The sequence below is a fragment of the Gymnoscopelus braueri genome (assembly GCF_963280865.1).
Source record: "Gymnoscopelus braueri genome assembly, chromosome: 6".
Taxonomy (NCBI): Eukaryota; Metazoa; Chordata; class Actinopteri; order Myctophiformes; family Myctophidae; genus Gymnoscopelus; species Gymnoscopelus braueri.
Genome location: NC_137607.1, coordinates 28,502,299 through 28,529,437, shown reverse-complemented (window position 1 = coordinate 28,529,437; position 27,139 = coordinate 28,502,299). Strand labels below are relative to the sequence as shown.

The following is a 27,139-nucleotide window of genomic DNA, read 5'->3' as shown; positions in this document are numbered from 1 at the left end:
AAGATGGCCCTGTTGGAGGAACGCCTTAGTGGAGTCAATCGTATAGTGCCCAGTCTCTCTGCAAAGAAACCGAGACGTGTAAATCTGAATAAACCGTGTCTCTTTCATTTCCACACTATAGACAATACCCTGTCTGGCGCAATAGAGTACGCAATGGACAAACCAGCTGGAGCAACTCTGTTCTCAATGGACAACTGTAATACTGCAAAACCTGTATATGTAAAACCCACAAAACCATGATTTATTATGATGTTTGTGGTGTTTAAGTGTAACATATTCATGTTTAAAAAACCCAAATGTGTAACATGCTGTGTGTGCGTTTGTATGTGTGTGTGTGTGTGTGCAATATATTCATGTGTTTCTTGTGAAATAAAAAAAAATATCAAACACCTCAAATCTTTTTCATAGTTACATGTTTTTTTTTCATAGCTAATGTGCTCAATTCAATTCAAAATGATTTTGTTTACTATATTATTTGATATAGTTATATGATATAAAGTCCTGTAATGCTAGCTGAAAATGACAAGTTAGATTCATATTTTACTTCTAAACGTCTGTTACTTCTAACTTACAGTATAGCAACCTCCAGTTTTACCTGATGATAGTCTCCACATGGATTGGTCTCGCATAGGAATACCAGTGTGTAGGTCTCAGTAATACCAATAGACAGTAATTACTGGACAATTGTCCTGTAAATCAGTGAGTCTGATTCTGAGTCAAAGTAGCAACTATTATATCCACCCCACCCTCCTACACTCTAATGGAGCTCCTCCTCCCCACCCTATTACACAATATAAGACACTCTCGATTTTCCTTATTCAAAAACATGGAGGGATCTGCTGAAAGAACAACCCAAAAAACTCCTTCAGTGTACGCTGTAGCATACGACCCATGGGATGTCTCACCCTATGAATGTTACCGAGGCGATGAATACTATTCACCTCCACCATCACCTGTGTTTTCCATGATATACCTTTCTCCTCTCCATTGAATTTGTCTCTGACTCTGTATCAGCCTGATGGACTGTGCAGTACATGCTTTCTGATGACTATAAAAGTATGCATCGTCAGGCTACTGGATTTGGTAATAACTGATCAGATGAAAGAAGCCTGCTATGGTTGTCAAACAGACCATCCTAGCCAGACCCAACATCGATGTCTCGACCCACCACCGAAATATTATGTCTTCAACCATTTTAAAGAATTAATGAAAAGACTGTGGAATGACAGGTTTCTATCAGGAATCATACACGTACTGGAATCTCAAAGGTTTGTTGCTATACCATCCAGAGTGCAGGGGATCTGTGAAGCTTATCTTCATGACCTAAAGATGGCTGATGACATTCGGGTAAAAATCAAAGAGGCCGCTAATGCTGATCATGTGATGGGTGGATACAAAGCAAAACGCAATATGCTGAACGATCTCGCTACATTTTGGAGAAACTCATCAGCAGCAGAACCAGGTTCTGACACAGGTAATTAATTAATTAACAGGTAACAAATATATCGGTAGTTTTACAATGTGTGATATATTTGTGTTTAAAGTTGTCTTTTCTCTTCTCCTTCACCTCCTCGCCAGTGTTTTTGATACCTTCTCCAGTGGATTCAACCCTGACTATGGATCAACCGGATGGATTGTGCGGAGTGGTCTTTCTGGATATTATAAAAACATGCATTGATAAGCTGTTAACTGTCGTACTAAGTAATCAGACGGATCTTAAAGTCAGTTACTGTTTTACCCCAGAGGTAACCTATGGACATGCCCTATACCCGGTGCCACGCTACTATGTCTTCAATCATTTTAAAGAATTTATTGAAATGCTATGGACTGAACCATTTCTTTCAGGAATCATGCATGTGTTGGAAACTCGGGGCATTGTTACTACAGAATCCAGAGTGCAAGGAGTGTGTGAAGTTATTTTAAATGAGCTGAGGCTAGATATCACAGCTGATACTCTGGGATATGATCAGCGTCATAATATAATGAACAAACTCGTTCCGTTCTGGAGAAACTCACCACCTAGAGTACCATGGTCAGCGCTATAGAATTATTAGATTTTCATAGATCATCATTATTTGTGTAGTTTAGCAGATATTATTGAACGTATATTCTTGAACATGTAATCACAATAATAATAAATTATATGCTTTTTCCATGAAATAGTCATCTTTTATTTTGTTGGTTATTTGTAACATCTTTTGTAAGACAGAAAACTTACAAAGCACAATTTAATTGATACTTTAGTCAGACAACGAGAAGAGTACAATTGATGGTGTTCTTCATAAGGTAGCTTTTTAGCTAGATTGTGTACCCTTAAAGAAATAATAACAGACACATGTTGTAATGAATGTTTTTTTATTTTCAATACATCAAGTCAGTAGTAGTTACTATCACTATTCCTGTTCATGATTTGGAAAAGTGTGTGTGTATATATAAGACTAAATAATCTATCACCTAAAGCAAAATAGGTTTTAAATACATTAGACATGTAGAGTTATTTACTGAATAAATAAATAAAAAGTCTAAAATAAAACAATGAGCAGTAGTCTAGCTACTATACAACCCTTTGGCATGACATGCATGTATCATGTATCCAGCTCAGTTGGTAGGAAAGTAGCAGAATTTAACACATTACATCTTTTTAAAGTGACGTGGCAAATTCAGATAATAGTCTTCGACTTCGACTTCTACTTTGTCAGTCAGATGAGGTGTCTTTGGATGCAAAAGAATATAGGCAACAGCCTCATGGACCAATACAGTCAATGGACGAATTTGAGGCTAACGAATTAGTAACCTCATGGGTCCAAGTCTCAATGTCATTTGTAACTTGTCCTGTCCTATTTACAATGTCAAACAATGTTTGAGTTAATTCTGCATACTCACTAATCCATCGTCTCCTTCATCTTCTTCATCCGTCTACGGTTGAATACAATGACGGCATAACTAACATCCTGTACCAGCATACAACCGTTATCAGCTAAGGGAACGTAAAGTACGTCCATCTGTCTTTTCATGCCAAGCTTTAGCATTTGATGACCTGTAAGGGATCCACCACGCTCCATCTCATAATCAGACATGGTCACTTTCCTCTCTCTAGCCACCTCTCGTGCCCTATCAGCTATCCTCATCTCCTCTTCCTCCTCCTTCAACCGTGCTTCCTCCTCTTCCTCCTCTGACTCGTGACCCATCATTTGGATAGCCCTCATCTCACTCCCTCTACGTAACATCTCCTTTCGCCCCTGCTCGTACTTTTCTGCTATACGGTCCCACTCCATCGCTGCATTTTTGATATCTTTTACAGAAACTCTATGTTCAGGTTCTCTTCTATAACATAGCATATGCTCCAGACCTTTGGGGATGATAAATTGTTCACGAGCGAGGGTGCCAAGCTCCTCAGAACTTGATGGGGAGGGATGAGGTGGGAGGAGAGGGGTGGATGATGATGAGCGCTGAGACGAAGATAAATCTAAAGGTTCAACGTCGTTCAAACCGGTCTCCTCTTCGACAGGCATCTCCTCTGAGGAGGGTGACGGTGGCGACTTGGTCACAATTGTACGGTTCTGGCCCCGTAGATTCATGGCATAGTCATGATTCTGCAGAATGTTTGTGTCATCGTTAACGCTCCCTGATGTGTAGAAGCCAGCAGAACGTATTGCATCTGCATTCGGTGGTGTCACAAAATGATCCTTAGAGATCTTGAGGGAGTGCACAGAGAGAGGATCTATCGTGTGGGGAGAAAATAAGCAAAAAACAAAACAAAACAACAACTATTAGATCAAATTGGATGGAATATCTCATGCGCAATATATACACACAAATACTATGATTATGTAGTATTTTACTATATTTAGTAATTAATTTGATCAACTCTTTGCCACATTCATTTACATTGAAAGTGATCTGATTGATGATCTGATTACACACATGTAATAGACATAGAAATAAGAAATTAAACACTTACCCAATACAGAGGCCATAGCGAATATGTAGGAAATGAAAAAAAAAAATAACACTAGGCAGATTAGGACAGGTAACACAACGTTGCGTGATACTGCCAGGTCCAAAATCAGTCCACCAGAATAGCTGTAAAAAGGTCCCTGTTTGTCGTCCCCGCAGCACGGCGTATCCACTCAACAGCGAACATGAAGTGTAGTCCAATGTTAGAAATTGACTTTAAAGATATTTTTCTTAGGATGTCCAGGCGGGGGTGTTTTCGGGTTAAGTTTCAGCTCTAGTTAGAGAAGTTTTCTCTTCCTAGCAGCTCTTGCAAAGAGCTGCCTATATACGTTTTGTAGGACCACTCCCTCAGTGACGTGGGGGGCCCCTTTACCAATGCATAGGCCTGAATGGTCACAATAGGTTAAAGTGACTCCCCTGACACACCTCCAAACCGCCCTGCAGACCTCTGTTTGGCTCAGGCTTGATACAAGACTCAGACATGTCCATACATGCACACTCTATGAAGGAAAAACGATCTTTACGCTCCAAGCTAAGGAGAACGGCTGACTGATCTCCAACAGACATTACGAGTTTTACATTTTTGTGATTATTTATCATTACTAATACTATCCATGTTGGTTGAAGTGGTATTCACTTTTCTATTAAAGCATGATATGACATAGCCAAGAAATGTTGGTGAGTAAAACTTAATTTATAAGGACTCTGTGGCACAACGGTAGCGCGTCTGACTCCAGATCAGAAGATTGCGGGTTCAAACCCCGTCGGGGTCAGTCTTTATTCTATGAGTTGAATACAAAGGATGGAAACAGGCCATAGGTTTTATTTCTATACTGACTTTTTCATTTCATACCTAGGACGATGCACTCCTGAGTTGTGTGATCCTACAGACAATGCAGTGGATTATACTGAATCTTATTTAGAGGACGATACACTCATCACATGGATAAAGGAATACGGACAGACCCATGCACAACAGTATTTGTCATTCCTGTACAGTATTTGTCATTCCTGTACACTCTGGAGGACAGCGAGGCATAGCCAAATACAGAGAATAAAGAGGCCACCTAGATCACCATACTGATATTCATTACAATGGGGGTGACATCTAGTATTGAGGGTTCTATTTACAATAGACTTATAACCCTTGTGAATTCTGTAATTGATCAGTATACAAAGCCCGGTGATATTGTATACCCACCAGAGGGATATGATATTTTTAGAAGTCATATTCATTATGTAAAAACTAGGAATACTACATATAAAGAGCTAATATCAGGGTACCATGGTCATAATAGGCGTGTCATTAATGATAGAAACGTGAGGGCCGTAGTTGATAGTTTTTATGGTGAAAAACAAGGAGACTCAAAAGGAGTATGTCATGTGATGGTCCTGTGTACATATATCATTGATATGTGCGTCTTAAAGTATCAGCAAGGTATACGTGATTGGTCTATGCGTAATGTTGTGTATGTTATACAGAGAATGATTGATTTAGATGAAACCTCATGTTTGTTGTATATGAATATAATTGATAATGGTATATGTTTTTAATAATAATCATGTAAATAAAAACTGTGTATGCCATATAATCTATTCATCGATGTTCACGGTGTCATGATGGAAAGGAGCTTTACAGAAGATCTATTACGTTGCGGCTGATAAAAATCGAAATGTGACCAAATTTAGCTGTTTCATGAATACACGTACAGCAATGATATTATGCCCACTATAATCGCATTGTGGTATATTCCCCAATCATTCATTTTCTCAGAGTTTTCTTTCACTGCTGAGGAAGATGTATTGTAGTTTTATACATCCTAGTTATAAGGGTTAGTCAGCTTGATAAAATGTCTTCTTAACAACTAATAAATAGGAATGAGTACTCAGATATCCACTATTAGGGCCCAAATCAACATACATTCAAAACCCCACCTTCTCTCATTGGTCCATGTATGTGAGGGGTGTAATTACCCATCATGCATTGGGGTGACACTAAATAATTGTTTTTTCTAAGGCTATGTATACAGTAAATAAGTTAGTTTGAAAATATATATTTATTAGGAGATGTTTGGTGTAACATTAAGCTTTATCTAACCTAGACTTCAAAATTATAATTTAGATTTTTGAAAACCGTGGATTAAAAAGAGTACATGGCTGAATAATGAGCAGCCTGTCATCTGTTTACAGGTTAACTTTAATCCTGGCTAACCTTCCCCTGAGATTAATATGTTAAAAAACACATTAATAGCTCAAGAACTAATTTCCAGTTTAAATCATCAATTTATCACACATTATATAATATAAATATATTTAGTTTAAAACAATCTAGGGTAAACTAATAGTATTTAACAAAATCAGTGACTTACAATAAGTAATACAGATCTTAGTTTCAAGAAATGTTATTTGGAAACATGTACATAATGCAATTTTACATATATTACATGTTCAATAGAATGAACACAATACGGTACACCCCTATGCTTGTCTCTGCATACTATTAATAAAAGTATTCAAAAACACATAAAAACACTATACAAGACATAAGACAGATAAAACATGAAGCTTTTAAAAGTGCGTAAATAACCACACTTTTGTCCTGGAAAAGAGGTGGGTGACACATTATTTTCAAAATGTTTCTAAAATAACTGATCAACTAGTTCATAAAATGTGTGTACGTTAACATAGTAGTGTGTGATTGAGCGTGTTGTATGAACCGTAAGTGTGACTTGTACGTGGGTTGGGTGCTTCCCTCCACGAATAGCGTGAGGAAGTTATACTTACCTGGCCGGGGGAGCCATCGTAACCAGATTCCTGGCTTTGTTACCTGGCACTGGCAGGCTGGTGCGAAACTATGATCTAATGCACACAGTGTTTACTGACCCTCCCATTGGTTAAGAAATAATTACCCACCATGCATTGCATTATGGCCTGACATCCTGGCTTACTAAAGCTATGCATGTAGTAAATAGTTTATAAATGTTTAACATGGTGATAATTCCACAAATGTGGGAATTGTGTGAAAGTGGAGAAATGTTTTTAAAGATGACATTTTGAGAGATACAATGTGAGTAACCTGATATAGACATGGGTGACACATTATGTTATAAAAGGTTTCTAAAATAGCTTAAAATAGCTTCCAAAAACAATGCATAATACAAGTCTATTTCCTTCCAATCCCAACATTCAACAGCTATCATCACCTAGCTTCATAAAATGTGTGTACGTTAACATAGTAGTGTGTGTGATTGAGTGTGTGTTGTATGAACCGTAAGTGTGACTTGTACGTGGGGTGGGTGCTTCCCTCCACGAATAGCGTGAGGAGGTTATACTTACCTGGCAGGCATGCGGGAGACCATGATCCAATGTACTCTGTTAATTACTAATTCACAATAGGCCTACGGAGGTTACTTCTTCTGGGTTTAATATAGAAATGGTGTAGTGTTTCAGCCAAAAACATTGAATTCATTTTCAGAAAATATGTTTCTTCACCAAACTCTTGTTAATATGGAGTTTGAGTATGTAGATATAGCATTGTATAGATAGCTTAGCACCTTTATGTATACATTTTTTAGGTAAAAGTAATACACAGAGAGAAGAAATATATACTACATGATACTGCAAGCAAAAAAACTAACAAACAGTGAGACACTATGATCCTCTGAGACGGTGAGTAAGAAGTAAAAAATAAAAAAATACCCAGCATGCATTGTGGTAACTTTTAAATACTTGCTTACTACAAGCTATTGCAATAAAAAAGATATAAATGTCTTATGTGGTAAGGTGGTTAGGGGTTTGTCTTGTGTCACATCTTAAAAGATGCAGTAAGTTAGTTAGAAAATATATATTGGCTGGGGGTCAGTAAGTTAATCTACTCTTTTGTTTAGTAGTAAGACATAAAAAGTGTCTTAAAACAAAATGAAAGTGAAACAGTTACTGTGTAAGCTCTCCAAAGATGGATCAACCACATCAAAGCTCAGCTATTGGTTAAAAATAATTACCCAGCATGCACTGCGGTAAATTCTGAATACTTGCATGCTATGGCTGTATATGCAGTACTAAGTTAGAACATGTTTTTGTATGATGTTGTTCAGTGTTGTGTCACATTAAGGTTAAGCTACCGTTGCTTTAAAATTTTTTTAAAAAAAGATTTTTATTTTAATCAAACCGTCAGTGAAAAGGTTAGAGACTAGAGCCAGTTGCCAGCCTGTCTCCCTTTTAAAGTGCAACCTGAGTCCTATCATTACATTAATCATATCAAGTTGCACTCCACTTGTAAAAAAAAAAGTTATAAATGTTTAATATGGTGATATTGTTAGGGTTGTCTTTGTGTCACATTAAGGTTTAGCTACCATTAGCCTTTTAAAATTTAATTTATATATATACATTTTTAAAACCTGCAGTGAAAGGACTAGAAACTAGACAGTGGTACCAAACCTGTTAGACTTTCAATGTATCCTCTATCCTGATGTGTTAACATCTTTTAGAATCACATTCAAAGTGTTCAAACCTTTTTGTTAAAGGACTGTGTACTTTAGGGAATTAAAAGAGTAGCGAGTAAATGCAGCTTTAAACACAATACATAGGTTGTGTCAATGGTGCATTCTACTTGTTTACACTGTATAATAACACCCTGTGAGTGGGGCATTTTCAACCATCTATGTCACTAGGGGCCCCCTCCCATTGGTTGAAATAATTACCCAGCATGCACTGGGGGTATTTTTAAATACTTGTTTTTCTAAAGCTGTGTATGCAGTAAAAAAAAAGTTATAAATGTTTAACATGGTGATGTTGTTAGGGTTGTATTGTGTCACATTAAGGTTTAGCTACCGTTGCTTTAAAAAAAAAAGATTTTTATTTTAATCAAACCGTCTGTGAAAAGACTAGACTAAAGAACCACTTGCCAGCCTGTTACACTCTTAATGCACCTTGATTCCTTTGCATGTTCCCCAGTTTAACTACAAGGGAGTAAGGAATACTGTTAGAAAATAAAACCCTGCTACGGCATATGTTCTAAAGTCATTATAGGTATTAAAGTTATTATACCCTTTAAGAATAATTTATAAAAGAGTGATTTTTCTGAAATAAGACTATAATGTGCCCTAAGTCAATCAAAGTTACATTTTAAACAACCACTTGAAGCCTGTAAATCTCAAGTGACATTGTAGCAGTCAATTACACGCAAACATTTGATCAAAGAATAACAATTCTTATTCTTTAAGAATAAAACAAAACAGAAACCCCACTAGCCTTTTTGAGTGTATTCAATTATCACTGTCTAGGTTACCCAACCACATCCCCCTACACCCCCCACTCCCTTCACCTTTCAATACACGTTATCCTGTCTGGGACACACCCACTCAGACACAGTAATTGAATTAACCCCCTCCTACTTCATCCCCTCCCCAGCAGGGGGCGCCAAAGCCACCCCTCCACTCCCCCCTCCACACAGCAGGGGGGTCAGACATGTCAGGGCATGCTTGGGCACGCCCCCTAATGATGACGTCACTAAAAACAAAATGGCGGATGCTAACACAATTAGCATGTTAGCATGTTGTTAGCTTAGCATTTAGCTACCGAAGTGCCCTTTACTACTACTGATGCGTTCCCGTATTGAATGTGTTGAACAATGGCATAGTTTCATTATATAATGAAACGAGCAAAGCATTTGTAGGTTGGCTAGTTTTGAATAGCCAATGTATACATGGTATAGATAAAGTGGTTAAAATTATTGTGATGCGATGCCAAGGACCCACTTTGGGGTCCCCGGACCCCACTTTGAGAACCAATGTTCTAGATCACCTTGAACATGATGTGGTGGTCTAGTCTGTGTCATGGGACAAACTAAAGGGGTTTTGGGGCGGTGTTCTGGCTGGGCTGAGAGAATATTAGGCAGCAGAACCCTCTTGTATTATTGGTCCCAGTTCATACATCGGTGTTGGTAAGGAGGAACACTATGCACCAGGTCAACCTGAAAATCACTGAAAAGTTAAATCCTCAGTGTTAACTCTGAGAGGGTTCAAACGGAACAACATTAAATTCATCCCATTGGTTCCATTTTGTACACTCTTGAGTTCCAAATGGACGAATTAACACTCAGGTACCGTTTAAGTGATTTTCAGTCCTGACCCGATGCATAATGTCCCTCCTTACCAACACAGATGTATGAACTGGGACCAACAACACAGAGGGGTGTTGCTGCCAATTATTCTCTCCACTGCCCAAAACCTCTTTAGTTCTTCCCACGGCTCAAGTCACAGACTAGACCACTACATCGTGTTCAAGGTAATAAGAGTATGCAAACGGAACCAATAGGATATTTTTTTTAAATGTCCCATTTGTACCCTCTCAGAGTTAGCACTGACGATTTTACGGTGTGGCCACGGGCTGCAGGGAGACCAAAATTCCCAGCCACGTTTTTGAGTACTGGGGGTGGGTGGGGGGGGGTGGGAGTATTGCATTCTGATGCTAAATTTGGTCTCACCCCTGTATAGATTGTGCCAGACAGAAAGTCATTTCCAGCAATCTTGTGCAGATAACTGCCAGACTGCTGTGATGATGATGATGATGACTAGTCTGAAGGCAAAGACAAAGGCTCCCTTGCATAAAAGACTCAGACGCACACGCTGACACACAAACTCCTTGATGTGCACACAAAGCGTACAGAGAGAAGGGGGGGGGGCATTCATCAGTCAGTTGTCTAATAGATACATGTCTCACTGCCTACAGGACAAACACAGTAGAATAGAACATAAAGTGTGCTCTGACAGAGAGAGAGAGAGAGAGAGAGAAAGAAACAGATAGATACAGATAGTTAGTATAGCAGAACGCTCCCATTCCCAATACCCTGCTATTCGCTCTTTTCCTTCCGTCCTCTTCGCCTCTCCTCCCATCACTTCTTTCTGTCCCTCTTCATTACCCGCCACTCTGCCTCTCCTCCTCAGACAAGCCCTTTAACCCATCAAAACCAGGAAAGAATCTGTGTGAGGGATTTTTGCGTTGGCTATTAAAAAATAGCAGCTATTGTCATCACTTCGAAATTACGAACAAGTTTGAGAACTACTGATTTAGAAGGCATTTTGTAGAATGGGCTTCAGGTCTTAATGAGTTAACCCATTCAATACGGAAACGCATCATTTTAGATTTTAGCTATAACCATTATTTGATACTTTGGCTATTCAACAATAGCAGATAATAAGCTCATGCCGCGCTATGAGCTTGTAGATCTGCTATTTTCTTTTTTAATCTGGAAAATTTGAAACTAAATATTTTGAGATGGGGGTCGGCTGCCAAATACATGTAATTTTGGGGGTCCTTGACATGAAAAGGTTTGAGCACCAATGATATTATAGCAACATACGGTTTTCAGAAACCAGTTAGGATTTAAGAAGACATTTGTAGATGCGTTCCCGGATTGAATGAGTCAAACATGCTCTCTCCTCTCCTCTTCTCATCCTCCCTCCTGCGGTCGTCCTGTCTTCACCATTCCTTTCACGTCTCTCTGACCTTCTTTAGTATTGTTGTTGTGACCCCACAGGAATGCTGATCCAATAGCTACACCTGACACCTACTCACAAAAACATATGAGCCAGACAGCTGGCCCAAGATAGATGAAAGGGAAGGAACGCGGTAATAGCCTGAGAGAAAGAGAAACCCAAACAAGAGAGACCTCAACCACCAGGCGGGAGAGAACAGAACAATGAGTGTCTGGCAGTAATACAGACTCGGAGGGTTAGCCCAAGCTGTGGGTCTGAATTCATAATTGAATTGAATCATTGTATCGCCTGTTATTGTGTTGAATAAAACCAAGACCTGGCACCATTGTTGCAGCGGACCACCTTGCTCTATATCAGGGGTCTTCAACGTTTTTCAGGCCAAGGACCCCCTAGCTGAGAGAGAGAGATGAAGCAGGGACCCCCTCTATATTGTATAAAATTGTGTTTCAGATTATTTTATTTTTTTTACTTCTTTTTTTTACTTTTTTTCCCTCTACACCTATACCTCTTTGTCAAAAATAGCAGACCAATGTTCCCCTCAGAATAGGGATGCTGGGGTTCAAGTGGTTAATGTAAAAGAAAACATCACACAAAAGATTTGGTAGACCCCCTATAGTAGCTCTGAGGACCCCCTAGGGGTCCCGGACCCCCTGTTGAAGACCCCTGCTCTATATCCTTAGTGAGCAGAGCTAACTAACCTGGACCTTATTACTTGAAAAATAAGCTACAGTTTGACTACATAAGGTTGAAAGAATCCAATTCTAGCTTGAATCAGAAAATATTAATACTTTGAGAAGTAGTATCTTTAGTGGCAAAGGACTGGGACCCCGGTCAATACTGGAACAGGGCAGTTCAGGGGGTAAAAAAAAGTGAGAAAATATGTATCGTTGCTGTTGGGCAGAAACCTCTTATCTCCATGTTTGAACTTTTTATGTTTTTCGTAAATTAAGCCCCTACTTCATACTACAGTGTCACCCAAAAGTAGTAGATCTAAACGCGGCACGAAGCGACGCGTTTTGAGCTTGTCGATCTGCTACTTTTGCCATTTTAGAATTGGAATCCTGAAAAGTTACAGTTTTGGACATTAGATTTCCACCCAACAGAGACAATATCATATAAAGCCAGAGTCCGCTGGTGAACCCCAGTTTAGTACAAGTGACATCAAGCCTCTGAGAGGAACGCTGTCTGTAAAGATAACTTCCTTGGGCAAATTGGGAAACTGGAGACAGAAATAGACTCAAAGGAGGTGTCCCATGGAGAGCTGGCTGACTGAGTAGACCCCAACAGGTTGAACAGGGTTCAATAAAAAGAAAGAGAAAGATTGCCTAGACAGCTCACTGTGTGTGTGTGTGTGTGTGTGTGTGTGTGTGTGTGTGTGTGTGTGTGTGTGTGTGTGTGTGTGTGTGTGAGTGACGTGTGTGTGTGTTAGGGGTGTGCCGATATATCGTCCTGCGATATATCGCGATACGTTTTCGTGACGATATGTATCGTTTTGGAAAAAAGAAAATATATATATATATATATATATATATTATTTTTTTTGTGTCACACTATTGCCCTATTTGGATTCAAAACGGCTAGTGGAAGCTGAAAAGCTACAAGTTTGCATGTCTGAATAATGCAAAAACTGAAATATTTGTTTGCATTCGCTTTTTTTCTCCCCCATATATTTTCATAATAAAAAAGTGCATATCGTATCGTATCGAAATCGTATCGAAGTTGTGTGACCAATATCGTATCGTATCGTTTCGTGAAATTAGTGTATCGGCACACCCCTAGTGTGTGTGTGTGTGTGTGTGTGTGTGTGTGTGTGTGTGTGTGTGTGTGTGGGGGTGTGTGCGTGTGTGTGTGTGTGTGTGTTAGAATAGATGAAATACAGCGTAATATCTCTCTCTTTGAAGTTAAAGGGATAGTTCACCCAAAAAACTACTTTTTTTCTATCGATTAGTCACCCCATGGAGACTTGAATTCATGGATATTTTTTAGTTTTTGTCGCATTCCTAAGCCAATAATTTGATGACCAGCAGACTGGTAAGCAGCGGTTCCGGTAGGAGACACAAAGGAGACTCTTTATGTCTCCTACCGGAACCACTGCCGGTCATCCAATTATTGGCTTAGGATTGCGACAAAAAAAAAAATATATATCCATGAATTCATGTCTCCATGGGGTGGCTAATCGATAGAAAAAAGTCATTTTGGGGGTGAACTATCCCTTTAAGTGGGCACGCGTGCATAGACGCACACCACAATACAAAACCAAGACCTCCCCCCCCCCCTCATTGTGTTGGGAATGTGGATTTTCTTACAGTATATGTAATTCCATATTCTTTCAAAACACACACTTCTTTACAGCTGTAAACCTGTGATGTGACAATGTAAGTTGAGTCTGAGGTATGCAAAATGAATGGAGCTCTATTCTGTGCTGGTGGTGGAGGGGTGACTGCAGGGGAGTTAAGCTTAACCCATTAAAACCAGGAAAGCATCCCATGTCATTTTAACGTTGGCTATTTAAAAATAGCAGATCTACAAGCTCGCAGCGCTATTTTTGAAACTTTTGGAAACATCTAGAAAGTGTTTGAATATTTTTTTTGTAATTTAGATTTTTTTAACATAAATCTTCTCTTCTGGGGGTCCCTGGCACAAAACATTTTTAGATGGGGAATCCGCGGCCAAATACATATCAATTTGGAGGTCCTTGGCACGAAAAAGTATTGCGAACTAGTGATTTGTAGACTCGGCCCCAGGTCTTAATGGGTTAATCCACCTGGCCAGATGGAAGCTGGCTCAGCAGCCCTGCGTGAGAACAGAGGCCTTTGTCTTCACCTGTAATCAGGATGTTTACTCATCTAAAAGCTTAGTTTGTCTTTTCTTACTATCCATCTAATTTTGCCTTTGCTCTTTTTATCTGTCTTTCTGTCTTTCGCACACAGTTCAAAAGGTTCTGTGTGTGTGTGTGTATACTGTATGTCCTTGGCCCCATTAACAGACGCAGGGTTCAAAGCGCAAACAGCTTTGAGAGTTAACATAATTGGATGGTGAAATGTGTGCGTGCACGCGTACGTGCGTGCATGTGTGCGCCCTTGGATGTCTCTGGCCCCCTGTGACATCTAGGCCAAAAATTCAAAAGGCAGACAGCCTTGATATGTTTTTAATAAAACTGAAGTGAGAACTCTGTGCGTGTGTGTGTGTGTGTGTGTGTGTGTGAGTCATACAGATGGGCCAATTCACTGAGGACACAGCATCACTCTGATCCAACATGACATCTCATCTTTCAAACAGGTGTGGGAGTGTGCAGACCACACGCTAGGCTCACACTGCCAATGTTGCACATCTCAACAGATGGCAGGACACTTGGGATAGCCATTACACACGCAAGCATACACACACACACTGCTGCCAAGGATCCACAAACAATCTGGGCATGCTGGACTGAGCCAACTTTAAAATCACCTGTTCACAAACATTACAATAATAAACAAATGTCAACATTACAGAGTTGGGATGCAAGTTGCATCTTACAGACTGTTGTATCACTCACTCTCTCACACACACACACACACACACACACACACACACACACACACACACACACACACACACACACACACACACACACACACACACACACACACACACACACACACACACACACACACACACACACACACACACACACACACACACTAGTCTATCTTGTTTATATTGTATGTACTTTCCATCTGTATAATGTGCATAATATCAATGTCACATATACTGTACATTAACAACTTAACCTTATACACTTACTTTGTTGTACAACAAGTAAGACGCGCGAACGCTGGAAGCGAACAACAAATAGCAAAAATCTACCCGATCTACAAGCTCACAACACAGTGCAACACGTTGTGAGAAAATTCAAAATTCTTGTTACTTCTTTTTTTAATCCTACCACATGCAGCAGAGAGGATGAATTCCAGAGGGACTAATGTTGAATGTAGATGTCAGTGTGATGACTTGATCCTACCAGTGATTACAGTCCTAATCTCCTCTCCACACACTGTCATGTGACCATGGCCACTACAGCATAATCACAGCCAGCAGATGTGAGGAGCCAATTAACACAGCACACACACACACAGACCTAGACAACACACAAAATGACATTGTGTCTGTGTGTGTGTGTGTGTGTGTGTGTGTGTGTGTGTGTGTGTGTGTGTGTGTGTGTGTGTAGGGTGCATAACTATGAAAGCTATAAAAAGGAAGCTACGTTAAGCATGAATTTGCATTGGACAGGCATGAACGCATGAGCAAACACGTGCACATGTTCTCTCTCTCTCACACACACAAACAAACACACACACACACACACACACACTAAAGTGGCACCCTGATTATGTCTTACAAAGAGGTGTATATTATATCGTCTGTCGGATGGAAGGCTCATATGTACAAAACTGGTTCTGAGCTTCTGGATATGCTACTTTTGATGCTTTCGTGTGACACCGTAGCAGGAATGATCAAGTAGGGAATTCATTCGTTGAAACATTACACACAAAAAAAAACACAAAAAGTTGAGAATGATATGGAGATAAGAGGTTTCTGCAACGATATATAAAAGAGGTATTATACAGAATACATCAGTCATATGATTACTCCTCTCTCTTTTAACCTGTTCAATCCGGAAATGCATCTGTGTCATATTATATTTTAGCTATAACCATTATTTTATACTTTGGCTATTGAAAAATAGCAGATATACAAGCTCAAGCTACGAGCTTGTAGATCTGCTATTTTTTTGAAAAAGTCATGAACATTTGTGCAAAACTTTGTATGTATATTTTCTAAAACGAACATTTGTAACTCAAATCTTTGCTTCTGTGGGGGTCCCTGGAACTAGATATTTTGAGATGTGGGTTGGCGGCCAAATACATATAATTTTGGGGGTCCTTGACATGAAAAAGTTTGAGAACCACTGTTATAGCAACATAGGTTTTTCAGAAACCTGTTAGGATTTAGAAGACATTTGTCGATGCGTTCCCTTATTGAACGGCTTAACAAGACTGAGAGTCAACCATCATACACACCCCATTGGGTTCCTGGCAAAGTGGCAAAGAATGGACCGCTGCTCCCAGCGTGCACGTGACTTACACAGGTATGTGTGCTGCATGCATGCGTGCTCAGGCTCCATGTTCATTATCTCCCTCTAAGCAGGACTCTAACATAATGTGTGAGAAAGCAAGGACACAGCAGGGGGTCCGCAAGGAGAGGGTGCAGCTTCGTAAGCAGACTGCTCTGGGTTTCTTTTTTTTTTTCTTCATAAACACCATTTCTTCTAGCAGCTTTTTTGCACAGCAGTGAAGACAGCACAGCAGGGGGCCACCGCGGCTGGAGCCATTTATTTTCACCACACATCAGATTTTTTTTTTATCGATTTTGTTGGTGAAAGTTCTTTAACCACGTACGCCCCAGCATCCGTATTGTGGAGAAAACTTTCACTGAAAATAGCCGATCGACAAGCTCACGAGCTTGCATCGCGTCGATCGTCAATTTTCAACAAAAGCTTTCCCCAGAATAACAGAAAAGAAACTAGTGTGGAGCCCCGAGGGACCCCGCCCCAACCATATGGTGTTTAAGTGGTCAAGCCCCGTTTTATACTTCGTCGTACGAGGGTGTCACGTGGTGAAAATAACCAATCTACAAGCTCACAACGAGCCGCACCGTGACACGTTGTGAGCTCGTAGGTCAGTTACAGTCTAAAATGTTTCCACCATTTTAGAAAATGTTCGGGTTAATGCAGCAACTATGAAAAAGAATAGACTTAAGGTGACACACATGCGTTCTGTTTCTATACTGAGGCATCACGTTTTTGCATGCAAAGCCTAGCACTTGGGCTAGAAATGACCGATAGAATAATGATGAAGAGTAAGCCCACAGAGAGGGGAGTGGGGAGTAATCAAATCCTTGTTTTTCTTCTTCTTATTCACTACAGGGGGGGGTCTGCCATCTGAGTGTGTGTGTGAATAAAATTACAAAGCTGTATGTAAAATAAACCCACTGACGGCAACACATACTGTACACACATACTGTACACACACACACACACACACACACACACACACACACACACACACACACACACACACACACACACACACACACACACACACACACACACACACACACGGCAGTGGCATTGCTGTTGACGGGGAGAGATAAAGCAAAGCAGTGATGAGCAAACAGCCATGAAGACGGCTCATCAAACGGTATCACCTTGCACAGAGATATATATAGCCATATGAGGAAGGATGTGGCGAGAGTCTATGAGGATAAGATCTCTGCTTAAACTCATTTCCCCCAGTCCACTCAATAGTCTTGTTGGTCTGAGGGTTGCAGCCAGCACAGGAAATCAATGTGTGTGTGTGTGTGTGTGTGTGTGTGTGTGTGTGTGTGTGTGTGTGTGTGTGTGTGTGTGTGTGTGTGTGTGTGTGTGTGTGTGTGTGTGTGTGTCTGTCTGTCTGTGTGTCTCTGTCTCTGTCTGTCTGTCGGAAAAGCGAACGGACGCGGTGAGAGATAGTGTGTGTGTGTGTGTGTGTGTGACATGCATGCTCTCCTTGTTATCCACTTATCTCTCAAGGTCTCCTCTATAGCACCTGTGGACGGTCTGAGAACTGGCCTGAATCAAAATAAGCACCGTTGTTTTCGTTTTTGGAGCCGAGTTCCCAGCTATGGAGATCGATGAGTCCCTTCTGTTCCACATCTGTTTGTATACTCCTACTCCTACTGTAAATTGATTGCACATACAGTAACCAACGGTAGGCCATGCAGTGCAGGTGGCCAGGTCAGTCCCTTTGGTCGTAAAGTCTATTTGTCATTTTTGTTGATGATTGATTGCAAATGTTACCTTTGCCTCCTTGTCCACCTATATCTGTGGCCTATACCAGTGGTTCTCAAAGTGGGGGGTCCTTGAATTCTTGGCCGGGGGGGGGGCGTGCCACGCTGCGGGCTTGTACATCTGCTATTTTTGAATATATATCGTTTTTTAATCTTGAAAGTATAGGAAAAGTTTGCATAAATTTGAATTTTACACAAATAATCTGTTCTGGGGGTCCCTGGCACAAAACATTTTCAGATGGGGGTCCGTGGCAAAATATATATCAATTTGGGCATCCCTGGCACTTAAAAGAGAACTACTGGCCTATACACGGTGCACACCTGTACCAGTCCAGGCACAGAAGGCCAAGTCGGATCTTTATACTGTCTTTTATATTATTTTGTAATCTTTTTGTTACTAGTGTTACTACTTCTCTGCACTTGTTCTCTACCCTTACCTGTATCTTTGTTTCTTCCTTGCTGCGGTGCTGCTATGACAACTGCATTTCCCTCAGGATTAATAAAGGTCCGTCTCCAACTATCTATCATGGCGTAGCAATGCAAAATAGCACCAGTTTCACTAGCCAGCAAAATCCTGTGTGTCACATTAAAGGGATAGTTCACCCAAAAAAATTACTTATTTTCTATCTATTACTCAACCCATGGAGACTTGAATTCATGGATATTTCTTTTGTTTTTGTCGCATTCCTAAGACAATAATTTGATGACCGGCAGTGGTTCCGGTACGAGACACAAAGGAGACTCTTTGTGTCTCCTACTGGAACCACTGCCGGTCATCAAACAAACTGAATTGTTACCCCATGATCCACTGAAGACATGACATGATGGCAGTGAGTCAACATGCAGACAAGGTTTGACTTGTTGTGAACTGCTGAGGGCCGGCATAGCAAGAGGTTAAGACACGGCTATACATGTACTGTAGGTCATGTGTTCTGTGTTTGGCGGAGCAGTGATTCTCAACCTTTTTCATTTCCATGACCGTCATTTGGCTGGGGGACCCCTTGGAGCTCCCTCAAGGACCCCCGGGGGTCCCCGGAGCCCACGTTGAAAACCACTGCGGTAGAACACTATTCTGATCATAATACTGAAGGCTAGAAATGCTTCAGTCCCATAACACAGCTCAACCCGGTTGCTATGCAAGAGTCCCTTCCCTACAACACAAAACCCTGGGTGTTCCAGCAACTGAGAGTGAATGAAATGAAACCGTAAGGGTCAGAGTTAAACTAACACTCAGTAGTTTTCAGTGTGCTATAACATCTACGGCATGTCTGACAAGAATGCCACAGCAACAGAACAGGGGGTAGGGTCAGTAAAGGTGGGTGGGCAATGTCATTTTGTGTGTTGTCTAGGTCTGTGTGTGTGTGTGTGTGTGTGTGTGTGTGTGTGTGTGTGTGTGTGTGTGTGTGTGTGTGTGTGTGTCTCAGTAGCCCCTGTTATTACGTGGGTGGGAGAAAATTGCAGGTTCAAACTGGTGCAAAGCACAGCCCTGTCTCTTTCCTGTCTGAACAGCCACTCCTGCCATTGACTATTAGCAAGGGAGAGACAGCAGGACAGAGACAGAGAGAGAGTCATTGACATTACCAAGGGAGAGACAGCAGGACAGAGACAGAGAGAGAGTCACTGACATTACCAAGGGAGAGACAGCAGGACAGAGACAGAGAGAGAGTCATTGACATTAGCAAGGGAGAGACAGCAGGACAAAGACAGAGAGAGAGTCATTGACATTAGCAAGGGAGAGACAGCAGGACAAAGACAGAGAGAGAGTCATTGACATTAGCAAGGGAGAGACAGCAGGACAGAGACAGAGAGAGAGTCATTGACATTACCAAGGGAGAGACAGCAGGACAGAGACAGAGAGAGAGCGAGGGACAATCAGAGTGGTAAGCTGAGGGACAGACAGAGAAGAGACCCACGTAGAGGCCACAGGTATGATGTCAAGCCTTCGCTCACCAGTTACAGATATCTGAAATGGAATCAAATCAAACGTACACAATGCTTCTCTAGGTAGCGTGCCAGTGGCACTGAGAGTCACGCCCCCGACGGGCAGAAACACACGGCATGGCTCCCATTTATCCATCACAAGACAACCGGCAAATCTAGTTACCTGACCTTCATCTTAGAACCAATACAGCTAGGGTTAGGAGAGGAGAGGAGATGCCAAAATGACAGGCTGCCAAAATAGAGACATAAGACAGCAATGAAGAAAGAGAGAGAGAGAGAGAAGAGAGAGAGAGAGAGAAGAGAGAGACTGAGAACGAGTGTGTACCTCTTGGAGCGGCGTAGCATGCTCCTCTCAGGCAGCGAGAAATTGGAGAGCACAGTCCAGAAGGAATCAGACATGCTAAACTACTGTAACACAGCAGATCCACAATCATAACTCTTACATGCACACACACCCATGCACACACACACAGTCACAGATATAGATGCAGCGGAGGAGAGGCTAACGTTAGCCAACGGACCCTGGCGTCCACCTGTCACCACGGCTACTGCTGCTCTGTTTGTGTGTGCTCTCTTCTCCTTCCCTCTCTGCTCTCTTCTCCTTCCCTCTCTGCTCTCTTCTCCTTCTCTCCCTCTCCTCCCCACTTAATTCCCCACTCTACTTGCTCAGCAGTGCCCCCCTCTTTTTTTCCTTCTCTCTACTCTCTCTCTTTCTGAGGAGAGTACTTTACTGATGCTAATAAGGTGTGAGAAATGATAAGAGCTGAGCACAAGACAGACAAAGAGAGTATGACAGGAGAGACAGAAGGGAGGGGGGAGAGAGAGAGAGACACATTTAACGTTACAATCTGGGATTTATTTTAATGAGTAGTTATTTCAACCAATCTTGTATGGTATCTCAGTCAGTATCTCAGTCATTACAATATAACTAGCACATCCTGCAGTGGTTGGAGATGGTCTCCCTACTCTTCTATTGCAAGATCTAGACTACAGCGTCGGGCAGAACACCTGCTGGTTGACAACGTCAATAAAGTTATTTGAAGCAGATGGCGGGCTGGACAGGACACTAGATGCGCCGCCATCTTTATTGTAGTACAGACATTTTGCAATTAACTCTCTCTGCCGGGAGAGAGAGGCAACACTCATAAAACGCACATTGTAGCTTTAACAACAAGGAGGAATTGTGGCTTAGCTGAATGTTTCAGTTGCTTTTAGCGGGCATTCAGAGTTTTTCTTTTTTCTTTTTTAGAAGAGCTGACTTAGCTAATCTGATCTCCTCGGGTAGGTCATTCCAAAGTCTAGGAGCCATGATGGCTCAGTATTAATCCACAGCACATATATCTTACCCTCATGCTGTCAGACTCAATGGTTTAATAACTGGACATAATGTCCAACAGAAATACACACTCCTATGACCGCTGGTGATGTCAGGGTCTGTCGTTGGCATTTCCTTGTTTGTGCATTCTAATAAAAATCATTAGAGCAGCAAATTAGATTTGGGACCAGACTGGCACTGCAACTGGTATGTGAAGCCACAGACTACATCCCTGCTACATAAAACACTGAGTGGTTGTAGGTTGGTCAATGGGAAACACTGTAGATTTTGCTAGTATGCAGCTAGCACTAGGGATGCCACCGATTTTTCGAATTTCCGAATATTCGTTACAGTCTCCATAATCGAAAATGATTTTAAAAATTCGATTTTAATTATATATATATATATATATATATATATATATATATATATATATATTTTTTTTTTTAAACTTTTTTATGCCTTAGTTTCAATCAAAAATATATGCTAATACTAATAATAGTAATATTATGGTCTTAATAATTGTAAATGGCCACAGTTTGTTTTACTGTAAAGTGGAGGAAGACAGCTGCGCTGTCTGTGCAGACTCAGAGTGCTGCTGCAGCCACACACTCAGGGCCGGATTGGCCGTCGGAAGGACCGGGACTATGAAAAAAAAAAAAAAAAAAGGGGGGGTGGCGGTGCCGTCGAATAATCGAAAAATATTCGCCAGGGCTGTCCGAATTTCGAATTGGCTCAAGGTCAGATTGTGGCATCCCTAGCTAGCACACATGTACACCTGGAACAACAGATCTCAGCTGTGAGAATAAAGTGTTCCTGAATTTTTTTTGTTGCCGAGTTTAACCACTTAAGTACTATTTTATACTTTGTCGTACAATAGTGTTGTGCGGCCGAAATAGCCAATTTACGAGCTCACAATGCATCGCATTCCCACACGTTGTGAGCTTGCATACTGTAATTTGTTTGAAAATCTTTGCATATGACTTTTAAAGTGGTTCATTGACCTGGGTTACATAAACTAACTTAAAATGAACTTACTTAAAAGAACTAGCGTGTGCGTGTGTGTGTGTGTGTGTGTGTCATAATGGAAATGTAGTTACCTATGGAAGGTGGAACTAATGTGGTAGGGTTAGTGTGTACTGTAGTGACGCAAAGAGACAAAACTGAACGTTGTGTGCTGCATGTCAGAGCTAGAATGGTATGTACCCTATAGTGAATTCATTACAAACAAGATCTGAGAAGTCTCTGAACTTGCTCTATACTGCTATAAATTGGCAATCGGGCCTCAACGCATTAAAACCGGGAAAGCATCTGTGTCACAATCATTTTAACCACTTTAACCTAGACCTGTAGATTTTAGATTTTTTTTTAATATATACTTTTCAAAGCAAACTTTTTAAAAACAATGCAAAAGTTTTGAGCACTGATACAGTGACATAAGTTTTTCAGAAACATTTTAGGATTTAGAAGTCATTTGTAGAATCAGCCTCAGGTCTTAATGGGTTAAGTTGCATTTGAAAAGCAGAAGTGGCGTTTCACCATCATTCCAGGCCACAGTCCATACTTTCCAACTTCACCAGATGACAGCCATCATCCATCATTCAGGATCATGTTGTCACACCCAGGAAGATGGATTGTGAAATAGACTTCAGTGACATGCAAGGCCTTGTATCAGCGATATAATCAGACTATGGTCTTTTGATGTTTTGTTTTTGTTTGTTTTTGGTGACTATAACTAGTGAATTATTAGAAATGTCTCTGTAGGCAAGTACACAAGATCCAGGGATTAAAGATTGTCCAAATCTGCTACTTGTGTAAGTAACATGAAAGGATCCCACCTACGCTAGCGTTGTTTCCGAAACAATTAGCACAATATGTGCTAATTGTAAAAAGCAGCCTTTAACCTTTGCTTTTAAAGAAATATACGATTAGGGATTTAGGACAAATGTTTCTGAACTTGTATTCTATTGCTAGTTTGACCAATTCAAATACTCCTAAATCTTAAAATAAAATATCTATTATTAGTGTGTAGGGCTTGACCTTTCCAGCCACAACTGTGCATAGCAGCAGAGTTAAACTTACAAGCCCAAGAGACAGACATGATGGCCTCTATCTATGGAATCCAAAATGACTGAAATCAGTCCTGGCGACTGAGAACTTTAAGCCACGTAAGATCCTTTCCGGGCCCCGCAACGTCTGTACAATATATACAGTAAAGACAGGTGGAGCCTTTCAGCACACACAGACATAAGCTCATCAGAGGCGGGTTGCAGCTATCCTACTAGCTACCAACTGCACCAGGTGGGCCTCATTCTCTCATGCCATTCCCCATATAAATCTCAATCATCATGCAGTGCTAAACGTCTCCAACTTCCTCGCGTATAAAGCTTTACAGCATTACCGTGTTAACTCTGACTGCGTACAAAGACATGGGAAAACGTCAGCAGCAGCTAATGGAATTTAAAGCTTTTCAAACCCCCTGACTAACGCTGATGTCACACAGCAGGGTCACCTGAAGGCGACGTTGTGTCCCCCAGCCTTCAGTCAGGCTTTCTGTGGTTATACCAAAAAAAGCAAGTCACCGGTGTGCTGTGGATATGTGCTGGAATGAAGGGGCTTTAACCCATTAAGACTGGGAAAGCATCTGTCATTTTAGATATTAACCACTTTAACCATCATCTTATACTTTGGCTATAAAAAATAGCAGATATACTGTGCACAGCTATGAATATATATATTTTTAAAGGAAATATTTTTACTCAAATCTTTGCTTCTGGGGGGTCTCTGGAACAAAATATTTTCAGATGGGGGTCCGCGGCCAAATACATATAATTTTGGGGTTCCTTGACATGAAAAAGTTTGACTTTAGCAACATATTTTTTTTCAGAAAACTGTTAGGATTTAGAAGACATTTGTAGATGCGTTCCCGGATTGAACGGGTTAAGAGCATACGAAGTGGAATGAGACATGAAGCCCTTGAGAACCTACAGCAGCGAGAAAGACCATCGTAATGCAAAACCCCACAGCAGAAAGTCATTTAAAAAGCTCAATAAGAGGAAACGAGTTGACATTTCAGGACTTCGGGGAATTCAATCCCTCTGTATAGCAACCAACAAGGACACACAAAAACGCGTGCGTATACAGGCCAGGCCACACAGACACATTTACCCAAGACAAAATAATTAGTGTCATCTAACAACAGCAAAACAGAGTACCCTTGCCCTGGTAACAATATCAGCAACACAAACACGTGCATGCGTGTGCGAGCTGCCACACACACACACGCGCACACACACACACACACACACACACACACACACACACACACACACACAGCTTATGGTTTGCCATTGTATAATGGCCTTTCAGTTGTGTGTTCTTCCCAGTAAAGGCCAAAGTCACAGTCACAGCATCTAAAAAGACAGCATTTCTACTAAATCATCACACAGCTTGCTGGGTCTCTTAACTACTCAATAGAAGATCGGTGGACTATAAGTGAAGGAGGCGCGCGTGTGCACAGCCACACACACACATTTGTATTACTATACTTCTGAGGACATCAACATTTTAGGACACTGATTTCATGAATGCAATTTATTTTTCTTTGCGTAATTTTTAACACTAATCCTTAATGCCGGAAATAGCTCACAACGTGTTGCAGCACGACACGTTGCGAGCTTGTAGATCGGCAAAGTATTAACCCTGACTTGAATCTTTGCATCTGTGTCATTTTAGATTTACAGATATACAAGCTCAGCAATGAGCTTGTAGATCTGCTATTTTTGAAAAAAAAAAACATTTTGTGCAAATCTTTGAATATATATATATTTTTAAGCAACCATTTGTAACTCAAATCTTTGCTTCTGCGGGTCCCTGAAACAAAAACTTTTTCATGTAAAGGACCTCCCAAAATGATGGCCGCGGACCCCACCCATCTCTAAATATGTTGTTCCAGGGACCCCCCCGAGACGCAATGATTTGAGTTGTATCTTGAATATTTTCCTATGTAAGCCTGACCGTAAAACAACCATTTCTCTTGTGAGCACCAGGAAAACTGTCCTCACGGTGTCTATTTTTGGGCGGTGTAGCCGCCCCTATAAGTGGGGTTGGGACTTACTCATTAGTAGACCCTTCGCTGTACTGTGATTGGCTCATAATTAGTACACCCCTAGCATTAGTACACCCCTAGCTGTACTGTGATTGGCTGACTCTATTGGCTGACTCTATTCAGCACTGTGATTGGCTAGCGAGACACATGATGACATTAATAACCTATAAATAGGACTATGCACTGCAAAAAAAACACTTTTTTTTAAAGTAAGCTTCCATCACTGTGATGACCACTGTGATGACCACACCGCCCACTTCACACTGGGTGTGATTTTTCTAATTCTACTGTAATTGTGGGTACATTTGGCCCTGACGAGTATAGCACACACACACACACACACACGTGTACGTCTTACCTCCAGAGGAAGGGGTTGCCTCCCTGGCGGACCGGGGCGGAGAGAGGACCGTCGGAGGAGCAGAGGAGGGAGGGAGAGGAGGAGAGAGAGGAAGGAGAGAGGAGGACCAGGGGGGACTGGATGACGGAGGGATGAAAGGAGGTGGGAGACAGCAGGTGCTGGAGGAGGCTGCTGTTGCCGTGGCAACGCAGCTGAGCCGGCGACCAGATTCTGCCGAAAAGGAGGGGAGGAGGAGGAGGAAGAGGGAGGTGAAGGGGGGGTGCGGATGGATGTGAGAGAGGACCACTGAACCAGGCAGGCGGGAGGGCAACTACAGGTGTATATGTGCCTGGGTGTGGGCAGGAGTGTGTGTGTGTGTGTGTGTGTGTTTTTTTCCCCTATTGATTAGTCACCCCATGGAGACTAATTCCTAAGCCAATAATTTGATGATCGGCAGCGGTTCCGGTAGGAGACACAAAGGAGACTCTTTGTGTCTCCTTCCGGAACCGCTGCCTACCGGTCCGCTGGTCATCAAATTATTGGCTTAGGAATGCGACAAAAACAAAAAAAATCCATGAATTCAAGTCTCCATGGGGTGACTAATCGATAGGAAAAAAAAATATTAATTTAAGGGTGTTTTGTGATACGGGCATTAAATCTCAAGGAAAAAATAGCCCCCCGGAAATTGCTATCTTGAGAGAAGTCCTATTTAATTCATTTTCCACTCAACTGTGTGTCTATGTCTGTCTGTCTGTCAGTCTGTCTTCCTGCCTGCTAGTTTGTTTACTGTGTGTCTGTCTCTCGGTCCCCCTCACAGTAGGCAGATAGCAGATATACACCCTGGCACAGTTAGTGCAGTTGGGCAGCCAAGCTGCATTGTGGGAGTTTTGGAGCGACCTCACAGAGCTAATCAGGTGTCCCACGGTGCGGAAGAAATGGGCCGATGGAGGAGCAGATTAAAGCCAGGTGGAGGGAAGTGGGAGATGAGTGACGGATTCCCAGACAGTAAGCCTGTAGCTTCTGAATAAGTAAACAACTAAACGAATAAATAAAAGCTTAAACTGACCACACCGAGTGCATCTGAGGCCGTTAACCCATTTAGACCGGGGACAGAA

At 41.4% G+C, this 27,139-nt stretch overlaps 1 protein-coding gene across 13 annotated transcripts in view; it reads right to left on the bottom strand.

The window, feature by feature from the left end:
* Positions 1 to 27,139, bottom strand: part of mast2 (microtubule associated serine/threonine kinase 2) — a 216,824-nt gene that overhangs the window by 73,910 nt on the left and 115,775 nt on the right. For 4 of the 13 annotated variants that reach the window (XM_080430985.1, XM_080430975.1, XM_080430977.1 and 1 more), the window contains exon 2: positions 26,046 to 26,255. The exons of the other annotated variants lie outside the window; for them this stretch is intronic. In XM_080430985.1, coding sequence (XP_080287111.1) covers positions 26,046 to 26,255 — 210 coding nt within the window. The remainder of the gene's footprint in view (positions 1 to 26,045; positions 26,256 to 27,139) is intronic. 13 annotated transcript variants of the gene reach the window in all.